We start from the raw sequence: 17,640 nt of genomic DNA on the forward strand, positions 1-17,640 counted from the left end.
CAAAATCCCAACAACTTACTTTTTAGAAATAGAAAAACCAATAAGCAAATTTATCTGGAAGGACAGGGTGCCCCAAATAACTAAAAGTATCCTGAGGAAAAAAAATGAAGTCGGAGGTCTCACGCTGCCTGACTTTAAGGCATATTATGAAGCTACAGTGGTCAAAACAGCATGGTACTGGCATAAAGATAGATATGCTGACCAATGGAATCAAATAGAGTGTTCAGGTATAGACCCTTTCATCTATGGACAATTTTTTTCATTTCTTCTACTGTGCCTTTCATTACCATAAGTTCTGTGATTTGCTTTTTCAGACTTTTGATTTCTTCTTTTTGTTCATCCCTTGCCTTCTTTGTATCCTCCCTCAATTCATTGATTTGATTTTTGATGAGGTTTTCCATGTCTGTTCAAACATTCTGAATTAATTGTTTCAATTCCTGTATCTCATTTGAATTGTTGGTTTGTTCCTGTGACTGGGCCATATCTTTGATTTTCTTAGTATGATTTGTTATTTTTTACTGGTGTCTAGGCATTTAATTTCCTTAATTAGTTTATTCTGGAGATTGTTTTCACTTTTTTTTTACCTAGGATTTTCTTTCTGGATGATTTTGTTGTCTATCTGTTCTTTAACATTCAGTTCAGCTTATTCTAGATCTCTAGCTTAGGTTTTGTTTAACAGATCAGAATTTTTCAGTTCTTATTTTCTTGTTTCTTGCCCTGCCTGTATGGTAAGTTTTTCCCTCTTAGGAGGGTCTACGTAGGTATTTCAGACCCCAGTCAGATTTTCCCAGATAAAACTGCCCTCCTCTCAGGAGGAAAGAGTCACCTGCTGGGTTTTCCCTGGGGGTAAGCCCCAGCAGGTTGAAAGACTTTCCTATGAAGCCTCTGGACTCTGTTTTTCCTATCCTGCTCAGTATGTGGTGTCTGCCTGCAGGTCCCACCAGCATAAGGCTATGCGGTACCTTTAACTTCAGCAGGCTTTCCCTGCTGGCACATGGTTGAGATAGAGTAAAGGTTGTAGACTGGCTTTAATTGCTTTACTTTTCCAAACTCTGGGGTCTGAATTCCTTGAGGAAGGGATTCCACCTGAGCTGGGCCTCACCCCTCTCCTGGGGAAGGCACAGCCTCCAGACACACTCTCAGACATGCTTAATTCCCCTGCTGTTGTATCCAAAGAGCAGTCAAACCATAGGAACACAGCCAAAAAAAAGAAAAGAAAAAAAAATCCTTTTCAGAGCAGGACCCTATTCTTCGGGTTTGCCAACCAAGAGCTTAAGTTGGTACGTTGCTCTGTGTATCTCCACGTATTATGTACCCCTTCCTTTCCTTCAGGCCCAGACCCGTTCAAGTGCTTTGTGCTGTCCAATGCAAAAAAACCTCTGGTTTTTTTTTTTCATCCACCCTGCCCCCTCAGTGCTGGGGCAAAAAACAGCAACTTTAACTTTTACTCTAGGTTCAGCTAAGCTGGGGACACAGTTTTATCAGTCAGAATTTGTTCATTAATTCCACAAGTGGAACTTGGTTGTACTCAACCCCTGCTGCTCGTAAAGTCTCTTTCCTTTTTCCTCTGGGAACCAGCCTGTAGGGGAAGGGCGCCAGCCACCGCAACTTGGGGGACTCACAGTTCTGGGTGGAATTGTGGCTGGTCCAGCTTGCCCAGAGTGGCTTACACTGTGTGTCCAGGCACAAATGTGGAACAGCAATTGTTCTGTACTGTTCCTCGCTATTTACTAGCTTCTCTGAAGGACAAACTAAATCCCACACCTCGCTAATCTGCCATCTTGGCTCCCTTCCCGCAATAACTTTTAAGACACTTAGAAAATAATGAGTTCAGATTCTTTCTAGAATTTGAGGATTTTTAGTATAAAACTTTTATAATGCTCATATCTCTTAGAAATAATTGGTTTTAAAATCTATATGGAATTTAATTGAGATTTTCATTACATGCATCATTTCAGTGATTCTCCACTACTTCATTTTTTAAAATATATGGTTGCAATTAACTCTTTTAAAGGTATATTTCATAAATTCAAGACCAACTTAATTACATATAATGTACATCTCTACTCATTTGAACTTATGTGTAAACATTCCTCCTGCAAATGTTTCAAGTGACATTTGTTTTGATATTTTCCTGGTCGTGTATATATCCCAAAGCCTTGGGACACCAAGGTTCTATCTACAGGGCTAGATGTGTGGATCTAGTTTTTCAGCCCCACAATGCTCAAAGCTCCTGCCACTACCATCTCATTTGTCCCTTGGGTTTTCATATGCTTTGATATATCTTTCACTTGTCCCTGGCCTTTCTAATTAATGGCTCACTACTTAATAATTATGTGCCTGTTAAGAGAGCTCCAGAAATTGAGAAACATTCAGAAATAAGATATAATGAGCTTAGTATTAAAAACTAGTAATGTTTTAAAATTATTTTAAAGTTAGTAATGTTTCTTGTAATGTAACATGCAGTGAGGTAAGCATATTATTGATTTCAGGCTACACGTGTGATGTGGACACCACCTCTCCGGGAAAGTTTTTCATATCCATTTCTTGTGCTACAGATGTACATTTTAACTTGTATTCTCAGGTAATTTTGATGTATAAAACAAAGTTGAATAAATTTTAAGTTAAGTTTCTTAAAATATGCTTCAGCATATTAGGTTATAATGACCAAAATTTAGGTTCCTTTATGTTTTTTAATTATTTTGAAAATAAACGGAGTATCTAGTTAAGAAAGAGTCATCTTACAAATACATGATATTTACTATGTAAAAACTGCTCCTACTCAAAGTCTAGGTTATAGATTTTTGATAACTACATTATGTTTTAATAAATGAGAATTTATGTGTTTGGATATGTTTTGTCAAGATTCAAATGTTTTTGAGAAACGATTATTTTCCTCAAAGCTTATGTACTCTGACTCATTGTTTTTCAACCTATTTTTTTTGAGAATTAATGTATGTGCCATGATAAAAATGTTCTATGCTCAAATGAATTTAGGAAGTACTGGGTTATATAGATAAGCAGTCTATATTTATGATGCATTTTTGGTGTTTCTAGCAGTTCAACCAAAGTTCTTCTCAGTTTTTTTCTTGGACATGTTTTTTGTTGGTATTCAATTTATAAGCATTGTAGAAATTTACACACACACACGTATACACACAAACGCATTAACATAGTCTAAATAACTTTACCTTAGATATAAGTTTCAGCAACTGTTTCTCACTGAATAAAATGATGGTTACTATCTCCTCCAACTCCTAGGGAACCTTGTATTTCACTTACTAGCACCTATCACCTTCTGCCTTATGACCAGTTGTGTACATGTTTTTTTTCCTTTATTAAATGCAAATGCGTTAATTACTCATGCATATACACTTCTATATATTTAAAAGTTGGAAACAGAGACCGTATCCTATTTATCTCTTTAATTACACATTACCTACCTCACTACCACACATACATTCAAGGTCTTTGTTTGCTGATGGAATGAAGGTAAATAGTGCCTTTCTAGGGTGGCTGTAAACATTTAAAAAGGAGCAGACTAATCCTGGCTTGTTACTTACAGGTATAGTTTGGGTTGAGTTTGAATTTGAGAATCTGCTCCTTTTCCAGATTTCTATATCTTTGCTGTTCACATTAGCTTCTCTCAAAGATTACGATAGGAAGAGTTGCCCATTTTTTTTCACTGATTTCCAGTAAAAAGTCCTAGGAAGATTTTTTTTTAATTTTTAGTTTTTTGAAGTGGAATTAGTTATGCCAGCCAGGAACTTCATGGACGTTCACTTAGGGTTGTCTCCTTGAGCATATATGATATTCCATACCTTAGTCAAAAGTAATTTTTGTTTGATAAAATACAAGGTAACTGAGTACTTAATGAATGTATTTTGTGATAATATTATTTTGTGATAATATTACTGAACAATACATGAAAATTTAAAATTTTCTTTTGGTAGCGCTTATAACATTGTACAAGGATTTATCAAAATCCAATACAGCTTTGTAAAAAGAACAGTTGCAGTTTTACTGTTTACTCAAAATGTTTGCATTTCTTTTTTCATATTTTTAAAGATACTAAAGTCTTCTGGAATAAATGATATTGGTCTGATATATATATCAGTACTGCAAAACGGGCATTTTAAATTTCAATATGTAATTCAAATGTATTCTACAATTATTCCTTAATTTGTTGATTAACAAATTTCTAAAAAGTTTTCATTAATTTTTTTCCATGGTTGTTAACTATTATTTCACCAGCATTATACTTTTCTCCATTGCTTTTTTTTTGCATGGAGGTCTCCCACATGGCAAGTGAGAATTCTTCCTACTAAGTCATCGTGGCCTGCCCACCTCCATTGCTTTTTGAAACATAAAAATGCTGACATATAAAAGTTATCACTAGTCATATAAGGAAGACAGGGTCAGCTTCACATTCTACCAAGTGCCTGCGCCCAGAACCAGTTTTGCTTATACACTCTGCAGTACTTGCAGCCCTATAAAATGCCCACCTTCTAACACTTATGGAAATTAATTTTCTGATGTTCTGGCTATAACATTACATTTCTAATGTAAAGTGTGTTTAGAGGGAAGTAAACTCTATATTTAAAATATCTGATTTTTTGATAAACTTGATTCAGTAGGCATTTTATAATTCAAGTATTTTAAGTTCTTTGTAATGACCTTTTAAAAGTTAACTATACTTTGTTAAAGTTTTGAGGCAGTCATTAAAGTGTTACCATTTTGCAATTCCTTAGCTCTGTGATAAGCTATTTATAGTAAAACTTATTGTTATCAATTCTCTCCCTTAAGGACCTCTACTAGTTGTAGAAGGGATTATATTGTGCTCTGTGCTTCCAGTGTTGCTTTTATGCTTCCCTGGCAATTTGCTCAGTTTATACTTTTTACACAGGTAAGATGATTTTAAGCTAATTTGTGTTTAATGTGAAATATACATGGTTGTTTCTATAGAAGTTCTAAAATGTTACACTTATGCCCTAAAATAATTTTAAAATGTGAAATAATGATTAAGTTCACATACATGCGTGACTTAAAAACATCATATAATTCCATATTCTATTAGTGTATTGGTTAATTATGCCAATATATTAATGATTAACTTATAAAAGGAATTTTTTTTTATTTTTACTCACAACATATTCTTGTTGCTATTTGAAGTAATTTCTGTGCATCTACTTATAGAATTTTCTTTTGCCTTAGTAATTATTCAGGGTGCCAGCTACACCTCAAGCTAACGGCCAGCCCAGATCTCCCTGAACAGGGAACTTCTCTTACCAACCTGACTGGCCATTCTGTCTAAAGAGCAGAATCTTACTGGGTATTTCTTAGATCTTTAATAATTATATTGCTTAAGTGAACTGCAACCATTTCCTGTTTCCCAAAACAACTAAGTAGCTAATAGCAACAAATTGACCCTGAGGAGTGGAAACTAAAGGGACAATTTGATGAAATTTCATGACCTTAAAATTTTCCCATTAGTGCTTCTTTTCACCTGACTAACAAGCACCGATAATAAAAATGTTCTGTATAGGCAGTGAAGAATTCTGCCAGGCAACATCATGCTGCCAGTCATCTGCAAAGAATGAAATTATGACTTCAGCTCATTTGGCACTGCATGTTAAAGTATTCCCTCTGCATTATTTCCTTATGGTTGGCCCTTTTAGCTTAATACACAGAAATTATTCTATGGTTTTCATTTTTTGCACATAACAATATAGTATAATTGATTTTTAATGAGCATCACTTCATTACAAGCAAGTTTTATTAGTCCACTAGTGCGGAGAAAACTATTCCAGAGGCTCTAGTAAGTTCAATATTGCCTTAGTGATTTTCTACCTTTAAAGTATGTAATAAGTTTTAGTTTTCTTAACTAGTGTACAGAGTTTTGTTTCTTTGTATGTATGTTTGTTTTAAATATATAACCTACTCTCAGTTTTTCCCTAATTCAAATTTTGGATTATATTTTTCATAGATTAAGATTAAAATTAGTTCATATTTCCTGAACATACTGTCTGAGACGTGAGGGCAAAGGAATCAAGGGAAAAAAATATCAGAGGTAATCATAGAAAACTAGAATGTCTGTGGTGGTAAGACCTTAGATGTTATCATTCTAAGGAACCCTGTAGGATATGAGAGTGTGACAATTTTGGATTTTAATTTGTGATGTGTTATGTTTTCATTATATTTTATTAAGAATTCCAAAGCATATAGGAGAAACTGTTATAATTAAAGAAAGTAGAGGAGATAGGTGCAGAAAGGAGATGATAAAAACAGAAAAGTATTGCAAAATGCTAGAAGCTGAATTATTTCCAGAGGAGACAGAAATGATATATGTATATAAAACTGGTTTTCAATTTAGATTTCTATATTTATGTAACTGATTCCTCATTTGGGATCCATAATAAGGATGTATCTCTTTTATAATTTAAATTAATACGACACCAAGCCGCAACCTGCTTGTACTAAGAATACCTTCTTCTCTCCCTGGATCTTCTCTTCCTGTAAGTCTGCAAGGGGTTTATTTGGGCCAAGTGAACACACTTTGTGTTCTCACCGCACCGTTGGAGACAAAAACCCTACCGCTTGAGTTGGTGGAGGATTCCACAACCATCAGGGGTTGTTACCCTGGTGTGTTACATCCGGGTGTGTTCCATGGTACTGCTGATGTTGCTGCTAAAACCTTTGGCTTACTGTTGCTGATAAATCTAAGCCATCTGAAGAGATTTGCCATGGTGATGTATCTCCTCTCTATCTAGCAGGCCAGTCCTGATTGTTCTTAGTTTGCTCCTAAATCAGTGTGGTAAAGGATTAACAGAATCCCTTTTCCTTGTGCCTGAGATTTGGACCTTCAGTTAACTTTCTCTCTTTCTTTGGTGTGTCTCTGAATGCAGTGTACGAAGTATGGTACTAGGCACATTGCTTAGTGATTGGCTCATTGCATCTGGATTGGAAGGAATTGTAGCTGAGCTGAGTGAGGTCTACCCCATGGACTTCCCTGAGGGGGTTGACTCTCCTATTATTATTATTGTTGACTGGCTCCTGTGGTCTATGAGGTTCCTACGCAGGGTGCTTTCTGCATCTACCTGATGTGAGTTTAGGTTCTTTGTTTCTGAGCTGTCTTCTGGGGTGGGACTGCAGTATGAATATCTTCAGGAGCTCCCACTGAAGAGGAATGTCTGCTACTGACATGCTGGCAGGATACATTTCTCGTCATATGGGTTTTCTGAAGGAACCTGATGCCAGGTGTGGGAATTGCCATTCAGTTGCTCAGATTCATCTTCTTGAAGACAGAAAACTTCACAACAGCCATAAAGGTGGTTGCTTCACAGTGGAATTGATCTGGTCTGCCTATTTTCCACTTATTAGTACACAGCTCTCTTTTATATAAATACAGTCATTTTGTCTAAAAGCATGCCCACAGTTCTAAAATAGCTAGGTTATGAGTAATTGCAGCATCATATATATGCTGAGTGCAGAACTAATCTTTTCCTAGAATAAGACTGGTGTTGAGTGAGTTCACAAGTTCAAAGCCCTCTCCGTTACAACAGGAGCCTGTTTTCCTAATTCCTTGAGGCTCTATTTTACCAGTTTACCCAGATTAGGATTACATTACACTTGTAGAAATGTTCAAATATTGTTTAATCTCAAAAGGGAAAGGTTTCTTCCCAAGAGAAAATGTTTTTTCCAGTGCCTCTTCATTGGTCTTCAAATTTCATTTATATGAAAGGGTCTGAGAAAGGGCCTGAGAAAGAGGATGTGAAAGGATCTGAGAAAGTTCAATATTTGTCAAGCCAGATAAACTCAAGAACAGTGGGTGCCTATTTGCCTTGATCTACATAACTTCAAGAGGCCACTCAAATGGTTTTTTCTAAGGGGACTTTCTATTTCCTCTACAGAAATAAAAACAGCTTCTCTTACTATAAATTCAACCTCTTTCTCTTAAAATTCCCCCTGACATCCTCTTACAGTTATGTAAACTCAGAATACTAGATGATCTCTCCTTGGTAGTTGCAGAATGTCTGCAGAAATGTTACGAAATCTTCATCTGGAGGAAAGAAGAGAAGTCAGTTTTCTACATTTTCGTAACAGCACGTCAAGTCTTCTGCTTATATCTAAATTACAGGATCTTTTTCAGTCAATAATTCAAATATTAACATTTCAGGAACTCAGCAAGATTTACAGCTCTGAAGTGTTTTCTTGAGTCAAACTTATGATATTTAAGAAGGGTAGTCTGATAGAGGAAGGGAATGAGACTTAAATTAAATACCATTTGGCATTAGTGAATGAGAGTTTGTTATACATATTCATCAGCATTTGGTATTGTCAGTTTTTTTCTTATTATATTTTAACCATTCTGATAGGTAAGCAGTGGTATTTTGTTGTTAATGTAGAATGACATCCCTTAATGACATATGCGTGTATACTTATTTTCATTTGTATATTTTCTTCAGTGAGGTGCCTGTTGAGATCTTTTGTTGTTTTTTTTGTTTGTTTGTTCATTTGTTTTGTGGTTGAGTTTTAGGAGTTCTTAGTATGTTTTGAATATAAGCCCTTTACAAATGCGTTTTGGCAAACATTTTCAGAGCAGAAGTTTTAATTTTCATGATGTTTACCATCAGTTTTTTTTTCTTTCATGGATCATGTTTTCGGTGTCATATCTAAAAACTCATTGCCAAATCCAAGGTCACCGAGATTTTCTTCTCTATTAACTTCTAATAACTTTATAGCTTTGCATTTTACATCGAGGTCCATGATCCATTTCTAGTTAATTTTTGTAAAACATGTGAGGTATGTCCCTGATTCACCTTTTTTGCATGTGAATGTCCAATTTTTCCATACCATTTGTTGAAAAGACTATCCTTTCTTTCTTGAATTACCTTTGCTCCTTTGTCAAAGATCAGTTGACTGTATTTTTGTTGTCCCATTTCTGGGCTCTCAGTTTTATTTCATTGATCTATTTGTATGTTCTTTTCTCTAGCATGCTATCTTGATTACTGTCGCTTTAGGATAGGTCTTAAAGTTAGTTAGTCTGAGGCTGTTTTTAAGACTTTCGCTTTGTTTTTGCTTTTGGGCAAGATTTACTATGATATATCTAACTGTGGTCAATTTTTGCTTTGTTTTTCTTCCCTCTTGGGCTTTGTAGTATTTCATAAATCACTGCTTGATTTCTCCCATAGGTTTTGGGAAATTCTCAGCCATAATCTCTTTAAATATTACTTCTGTCCAATTATCTCCTTTTTCTCTGGGATTTAAAATATAGTATATTAGAACTTTTCACTATACCATCTATATTTCTGATGTTATTACCTTTATTTTACATTCTTTTGTCATTTTATGCTTGTTTCTAGATGTTTTCTTCTCACCTATCTCTCATTGCACCACTTCTCACTTTCTTTGGCTGTGTTTAACCTGTTTTAGACTTATTTATTGACTTCATTATACAGATTATTCTATTTTTACTCTAAAGTGTACATTTGGTTCTATTTTATGGTTTTCAGATTTATCCTGGGCTTTTCAATTTTATCTGTTATTTCCTTGTATATGTCAGGCGTAATTAAAGTTCATGTATGATGAAGCCGTCATGTAGGTTAGGGGTCAGCCAACTAAGGCCTGTGGGCCAAATCTGTCCCGTAACCTGTTTTTGAATGGACGAATTGTAAGAATGGTTTTTATATTTTTAAAAAGTTATTAAAAAGAAGAAGAATATGCGATAGATAATGTATGTGATCTATAAAACCTAACATAGTTACATTCTGCCTCATTACAGAAGAAGTTTGCCAACTCTGATCTAGATTCCTTGTGGGTCTGTATTTATTCTTTTGGTTTTGATGTCTTTTCTTTTATTTTTTGTTATTTTTGATGGAATGCTGGACATTGTACGTGAAAAACTCTAGGGTAATTTTGAGTTGTAAATTTATATTAACTTTTCCAGGGCGGATTAAATTTGCTAGCAACTTAGCACCGAAAATTTGAAATCACTTTCATCTAATCAAAAATCGAGAGATGGGCTTAAGTTTTCTGATAGCTCTTTCATTTCTGATTCAGTCTTATTCCTAGAGTGTGCCTTTGAGGCACCAAACCAAAGTCTGGAAATTTACCATAGATCCCCTTCTTGGCATGGCCTGATTGTTGAATCTGTTGAAATTTCTGTTCAGCTTGTCGATCTCTCAACTGCCTCTAAGAAAATTGGCAAATGTCTGCATCCACTGGAACTGGCAGATATGTCTGGCACAAAGTAACCGAAAATGTCATGCTCATCACTGTTGATTTCCATCTTTTCCCTGGTCTCAGCTGCATAATTCTGTAGTGCCTTATTAGTAAATTTGTGGCTTTCAGGCAGATTTATAATTTTTTCCCTAGCTATTCTAGTTATCAATGAGAAGGTTGGCTGGTTCAAACTAATTTCTCCACCATTATTAGAAAGATAACTTTCCTTTCATCTATGCTTTGCTATTGAATATTGAAGTTTTTATTTTCTACAATTTTTTTACACTTTGCTTTTTCATATTTTTATTTCAGGTTGCCTCATTATTTCCCATGTATGTTGTAGGTTACATTGAGCCGTGCAAATTTCAGAAGATCATTTATATTCACATGGTAATATTCTTAATATTTATGAGTCAAATATTAAAATAAATTCTGAAGGTTTATTAAAAAGAACTGATTTTATTTTATATAGCGTCTCCTGTTTGGTAGTATTCAGTGCATATGATACAGATGATAACCAGAATGATGACAGAAAATGCACATTATATATATCACATTATAGCAAAAAATTTTACTTTCAACCAAAATGTAGATGTGTTTACTCTCTAAAACTTATTCTTTTATTTTTATATGTTTTACTTATTATTATTGCCACTTTTGAAATTGCCTTTTCTCTCTGACACTTGAGATTATTAACACTTTTTTGAGCATGATATTCTGCAACTGAAATTTGTATGTTGTTCACTTTGTTTTTAGCTTAATTCCCAAACACATCTTCATTAACAACAGATGATGGAAATCATCAAGTAATCGCACAAAAATAAGATTAGAAAACTAATACTTATAACCAATTCTTCCTTATTACATTGCCCCACTATTGAAATGATAGTAATTGTTTCCATCTGTTTTCTTTGTAGCAAGTAGCAGATGGAGAAAAAATGAAATTCTGCTATATAAACTTTATATTCTGAATTTTAATACTGAGAACTTATCAAGTGTGGCTAAGATCCATTAATCTTCTTTATGCAAATAAAGTTTGTATTAGAAATAGTTATATGCCTCCCAAGTATACATTTTGCTATGTATCTAATAAATATAAAATGCATTTATTTTCTTCATTTGCAGATTTCAGTTGTCCTTTGTTTCGTTTTGATGTTTGGAAATCCACTGTACTTATCTTCTTATTATTCTTCATCTTTGTTAGTGACATGGGTAAGTGCTTGTTACCCTTTGCTGATAATCATTCATGTGATAATCCTTGAAAAATAATATAGTACAAAGTGCCTTCTTAAGGCAATGCCCAAGTAAATATTTTTAAATAACCATAAGCTAATAAGACTTATTTTCAAAATATGCCATAATTTATTATTAAAAATGACTTATTTTCTTCTAAGTCATTTCAGTAGTCTAAATACTTATTGCAGTGCCACAGCCATTGCACAAAGCATTTTTGGAACTCCTCTGAATTGCCTTCACAGACTGTGGCACATTCTTTTGAATATCCTCAATGGTGGCAAATCTTCGTCTTTCAAGGGTGGATTTGATTTTTGGAAACGGCCAAAAGTTATTTGGAGCCAAGTCTTGGGAATAAGGTGGGTGACTGGTCTGTATGAAATAGATCTTGATCAAAATGTGGTGTGACAATAAAGTAATAAGACTGATTTTCTTACACCTGTAACTAAATTATCTCGGAAGGCAGTTTAGAAAGAGGAGTTCCAAAACTGTTTTGAGCAATGGCAACATAATTAAAATAAGTGTATCGTCTCCCCACATAACTTACTTCCATGGAATGGCACTGATTTGGATATATATCTGGAGTGGAGATTCAGTAAATCAGTTTCATTATTTTATAGTCACACTTCTGATATTCCTATGTCAGAGCCTGGAACATTCTTCCCTACCTCCCACTTCCACACTGATCAGAAATGAACCAATTATGACACCACCAAAATACAGCACTTTTCCAAGAATCATGCACTGATTGAATCTTTCGGGATTGCTCTTATGTTTTAACATTTTTGCTTCCCGTTCCCTTTTTGCCCCACAGTTATCAATCCCTCCTCTCTCTTCCCCAAAAGTAGAATTTTCCCCCAAACATTATATCACATTTACTCTGTACTGCAAAGTACAGGACTCCTAATAGTGTACTCATCCCCCCTTTTTATGAAAACATTTTTTATTTTGAAAAATAGCACAGTTCTGTTAAACTATATTTAAAAATGTATCATCCAATTAATTGTTATTTGGAAACATCCTTAAACTACCATCAAGTCTAAATTAGAATAGTTTTATTCACTCTAGAAGTCCTTCCATGTGACTTTCCAACTATAACTTCCTTGCACTGCCCTAAAAGAGTAATGAATATCTTGAATTTTATCCTGGTATCCTTTAGTGGGAAAAATGGTATTTGAAGACCATTTTTAGGCACCGGGGATGCTCTTTGCTACTGGTTGGTCGTTGACTCTAGGCCTTTTCAGTGGACAGACCTAAGAAATGTTATATGTGTATTTGTGTGTGTATATGAATATGTGTATGTGTATATGTGTATGTATCATGTAAATATTATGCATGTATGTATATTTATGATAAAATAGCTCACTATGAATATTTCCAAATCTAATTCGGGTCTATAGGACAACAGAATTTACTTAAATCCTTTTGTCCTGTGTTTATGTCTCTTGATTCTACCCAGGGGTTGGGTAAATTTAGAATATCACATGCTCTTTATCTCAAAGTACACACATGGGAATTGCTATACTACCACACCACCATGATTAGTGGAAATAGTTGAAAAATATTCTGCATATGCTTTCTCCAGTCTCTTCATCTGTTTTTTACTAGTTGTTCTGTATCTATATTGTCAGAGCATACAGTCATTCCTTATTACTTATAACTTTCATTGAGTATTATTTGTATAAATAATAGTTTGTTTACTGTCAGTCCTTCTGTGACAATCTCTTAGTTATTTTGTTTGTTCCAAGCTTGTTCTCCATGGGATTAGTGTCCCCTGAATTCTTGCATGTTCATTGCAGTTTTTCTTGTGGGACTTTATACTCGAAAGTGAGTTTGGCTGTATATAAAATCCTTGGCTCACATTTTTTTTCCTTCAAGTGGCATAATTAATGTTACTTTATTTTCTTTTGCCTGAAAGGAATGCTATTAAAAGTTTTATAAGTGACTTGGTCTTTTTGCTTGAATCTCAAATGCTTTTTCCTCTGCTTTTAGAGTTAAGCAAAGTTATAGGACTGTGTCTCTGTTATTCATTTTCACATGACTTTCTCATTTATATGGTATGCCCTTTCAGTATGCAGTTTGAAATACTTTTGTTTTCACTTCACAAAACTTTTCTCAAATTGTGTTTTTTGAATTAAATTTTAGAATAATTTTTGTATTTAATTTCCTTGCTTTGGTTTTCTTTCTCAGGAATTCATTGAATGTAGGTTGGATTTGCTTTGCCTGTCTTTTAAATTAGCCACTTTCTTTTTAATGCATTTTGTCCTTTATTTTTTTCCATGTTTGAAAGTTTTATCATCTTTAGGACATTGCATATTGTGTTTATTTACTCTTGTATTTCTTCTACTTTAATTTGCATGTCAGAAAATATTTTTCTTTTATTTTGAATTCTTTCTGGCATTCTATCAGCTCATACCTCAATTTTCTTAATTCTGATTTATATCATCCTTTATATCTTTTGTCATTTTAAAATATTTTTAGCTCATTTTGGAATTTTAGGTCCTTTTTATTTGAATTGAGATATAATTAACACACAATAAACTGCACGTAATTATATATAGTTTGATAAATTTGACATACATATAGACCTGAGAAACCATCACCAAATTCAAAGAGAGTGAATATATAAATCACCTCCAGAAGTTTCCCAGAACCCCCTTAATAAAACCTCCGAGGCATCCTTTTTCTGGTTGAAGAGTTATATTCTATCCTTAGTTTGCTGAGAAGTTTTTTCAAAAATGAATTTTGTGAATGATTGGATGTGATCATGTGGCTTCTCTCTTCTAATTTGTTAATATGGTGAATTATATTCTATTTCTTGAGATGCAGTTTTCTAAAATTTAGGGATTTTTAGAGGGATTTTGGTTCATAGTTGTCTTTTCTCATGATGCCTATGCTTGTTTTTGGTATTAGGATAATGCTAGCCCGAGAGAATAAATTATCAAGCATTTCCTGCTTTTTTTATTCTGGAAGAATATGTGTAAAAGTGTATCATTTATTCCTTCAATATGTGGTAGAATTTACTGTGAAGCTCTCCGGGCCTTTCTTTGCAAGATTTGTATCTGCAGGTTAAATTTCTTTAATATAGGGCTGTTGGGATTATCTATTTCTTCTTAAGTGAGTTTTGGTAGTTTGCACCTTTGAAATCATTTACCAATTTCATTTAAAATATCAAATTTAGTGACAGAGTTGTTCATAATATTCTCTTATTATCTTTTAATTATCTGTAGAATCTGTTATGATGTCACCTTTCAATTTTTTGATATTGTAAATTTGTGCCTTATTTTCTTCCTGATCAGTCTAGGCAGTGGTTTATAAATGTTATTAGTACTACAAATTTCCTGAAAAGTACTGTTTTATCAGCATCCCACATATTTTGATAAGGTATGCTTTCCTTATATTTTAAGCTGTTGCCATACTTTTTATTTGTATGTAGATTATAAATCCCTCAATAACATTTTATTATTTTCGAACAAACAATCAATTATCTTTTTTTTTTTTTTTGCATAGGCAGGCACTGGAATTCAAACCCGGGTCTCTGGCATGGCAGGCAAGAATTCTGCCACTGAGCTACCATTGAACCACCCTCAATTATCTTGTAAGAGGAGAGATAAGAAAAAATCTTCCCTATTTTCCCTGTTCTATTTTTTCAGTGCTCTTTACATATGTAGAGCTAGATTGACATCTGATGTTTTCCTTCTGTCTGAAGGATTTGCTTTATTATTCTTTCTTGTATATATTTGCTGGTCATGAAGTCTTTATTTTGACTTTATTTTTTAAAGATATTTTGGACATAGAATTCTAAATTGACGGTGTTCTTACTTCAGTATTAAAAAGATGTTGTTCCATTGTTTTCCTGCTTGCATTTTTCTGATGAGAAATCTGCTGACATTTTTATCTCTGTTCCTCTGTATTTAATATCTTTCACTCTCTGTCTGGTTCTTAAGATTTTCTCTTTATCACTCATTTTAAGGAATTTAATTATAAGGCGCCTTACTATATGTTTCTTGTACTTGGAGTTCATTGAGATTCTGGGATCTCTAGGTTTATACTTTTCATCAAATTTCGAAAATATTGACCATTATTTGTTCTAATGTTTTTCTGCTCTCCTCTTTCAGAGCCCCTAATTATAAAAACATTGGGCTGCTTGAAATTTGCTTAATGTATGCACTGACACTGTGTTAATTTTAGTTCAGTATTTTTTCCTTCTGCATTATATTTTGGAAAGTTACTATTGCTATGTCTTCTAGTTTACTAGCCTTTTTTTCTGTGTGTCTAACCTGCCTTTAATCCTATCAAGTGTTTTTTTACATTTCAGATGTTGTAGTTTTCATAGCTAAAGGTTTACTTTGCATCTTTTTTTCTACCTGCCATACTCAGTATGCTCACTCTTCAACATTTAAAAAATAGTTAAAATAACTACTTTCGTGTATCGAGCTACTTATTCTATCATCAGTGTCATTTCTATGTCAGTTTCAATTGACTGATTTTTCTCCTCAATATGGCTACTATTTTCCTGCATCTTTTCACACCTGGTAAATGTTTGCTTGCATGACAGTATTTGTGAATTTTACCTTACTTTACCTGAAGGTGCTGAAATCTTTTAGTCCTATAAATATTCTTGAGCTTAGAAGTTACTTGGAAGCAATTTGATCCTTTTGGGTCTTGCTTTTAAGATTTGTTAAGTGAGACTAAAGTAGAGTTTAGATTACAACTAATATTGTCCCACAACTAAAGCAAACCTTCTGTGATTTATGAGGTTTTCCTCTTGGTCAGGCACAGGCACTGCTTCCTGTTTGTCTAAACTCTGGAGTTGTTCTTCTAATTCTTTCTGGTAGTTCTATCCTTGGTTTCAGGAGGTTTTCTTACCTGTATGTGCTGACCAACAGCCACTTGGCTATGCGAGGGTGACCCTGTTCAGCTCTCTGGAGTCTCGCTCTGCTTCTCTCTTCTCCCCTGTACTTTGGCCTTAAAATGCTGACCACTTTGATTTTCCTAGATGCCTCGTTCCATGTCCCCAACACAAAGAGACTATTTCTGGGTTCCCCCTTCTTCTGCCACATCCTGGACACTCTCTCAAGGCAGTAAGCCAGGGCAATCTTAGGTCTTGTTTTATTTGTTTCCTGTCTTGTGGAAATTAGCATCCTTTGTTGCCTTACATCCAGTGACTTGGAAATACATTTTGCTTAATTTTTAGTTGTGGGTGAGTAAATCTAATTTCTATTTTTACAGCTTGGCCATAAGCAAAAGTTCTATCTTAGTGTATTTTAATTACTGAATTTATTTTTGGGTTTCTGAGGTCTACCATTCTTCTATGACTAAGAAATGTATAACAGTTTATACCCAGAAAAGCATCACACCCCATCGTCCCTTCCACCCCAATTTTTCTTCCTTTCATTTCACCGTTTTCCTGTCTACTCTTTGTAGGGAAGTAGTCTCATTAGTTTCCTGATTTCTCTTTCTATATTTTTGTGTTTTGTTCAAATATTGTTGTATTTTATATTCTTTCTTGCAGTATACATACTATAGGGAGTCTTTTGCACTTTGGTTTTTGCTCTTAATGACCTATATCAGAAAACTCGCTATATCAGCTCCTAAAGATATTACTTACTCATTTTTATAGCTTTATAGCTCTCTACTGTGGATGTACTATAATTCATTCAACCGCTCTATTATCGCTGGGCATTTAGTTTATCCCCAATATTCTGCACATATAAATAGTGTTGCAGTGGATACTCTCATGCATTTTATGTTCCTATTGTTGGAGATTCAGCAATCCTTGCTCACCTGGAGAATTCCTGCACTAACTAGATATTGCAAAATTCTACTCCAAATCTGGATAAAATATGAAGATTCAGTTTCTCATGGGAAACTTACTTTTATCTCAAACTTGGAGATAAACAAATGCCTTGTCAACTTTTAGAGATGGTGAGTGAAGTATTTCCAGTCATTGAGAATATAGGTTTTGAGGGTGCTAGTTTTATGTGTGAGTCTCAATTTCAACTTCTTACTTCACCTAGAGCCAAGCCTATTCTGTTACCCTCCTGTAATAATATTGTTCTATAGTTATATCTGAGTACTAAAGTCCCCCCTAAAGACTAATAGAGCTTCTCTCATGATTAACATTTTGTTTTCACCATTGTTTTCCAAAATCTCCTTGTGCTAGCCCCTGGATAGTTTCTTTTC

At 34.2% G+C, this 17,640-nt stretch overlaps 1 protein-coding gene across 3 annotated transcripts in view; it reads left to right on the forward strand.

Annotated features, from left to right (window-relative positions):
• Nucleotides 1-17,640, forward strand: part of DPY19L2 (dpy-19 like 2) — a 140,756-nt gene that overhangs the window by 86,222 nt on the left and 36,894 nt on the right. For all 3 annotated transcript variants that reach the window (XM_077120018.1, XM_077120008.1, XM_077120000.1), the window contains exons 8-11: nt 2,493-2,584; nt 4,807-4,906; nt 10,534-10,611; nt 11,347-11,433. In XM_077120018.1, the coding sequence (XP_076976133.1) occupies nt 2,493-2,584; nt 4,807-4,906; nt 10,534-10,611; nt 11,347-11,433 (357 nt within the window). The remainder of the gene's footprint in view (nt 1-2,492; nt 2,585-4,806; nt 4,907-10,533; nt 10,612-11,346; nt 11,434-17,640) is intronic.

Source organism: Tamandua tetradactyla, chromosome 1 (genome assembly GCF_023851605.1).
Source record: "Tamandua tetradactyla isolate mTamTet1 chromosome 1, mTamTet1.pri, whole genome shotgun sequence".
Classification (NCBI taxonomy): domain Eukaryota; kingdom Metazoa; phylum Chordata; class Mammalia; order Pilosa; family Myrmecophagidae; genus Tamandua; species Tamandua tetradactyla.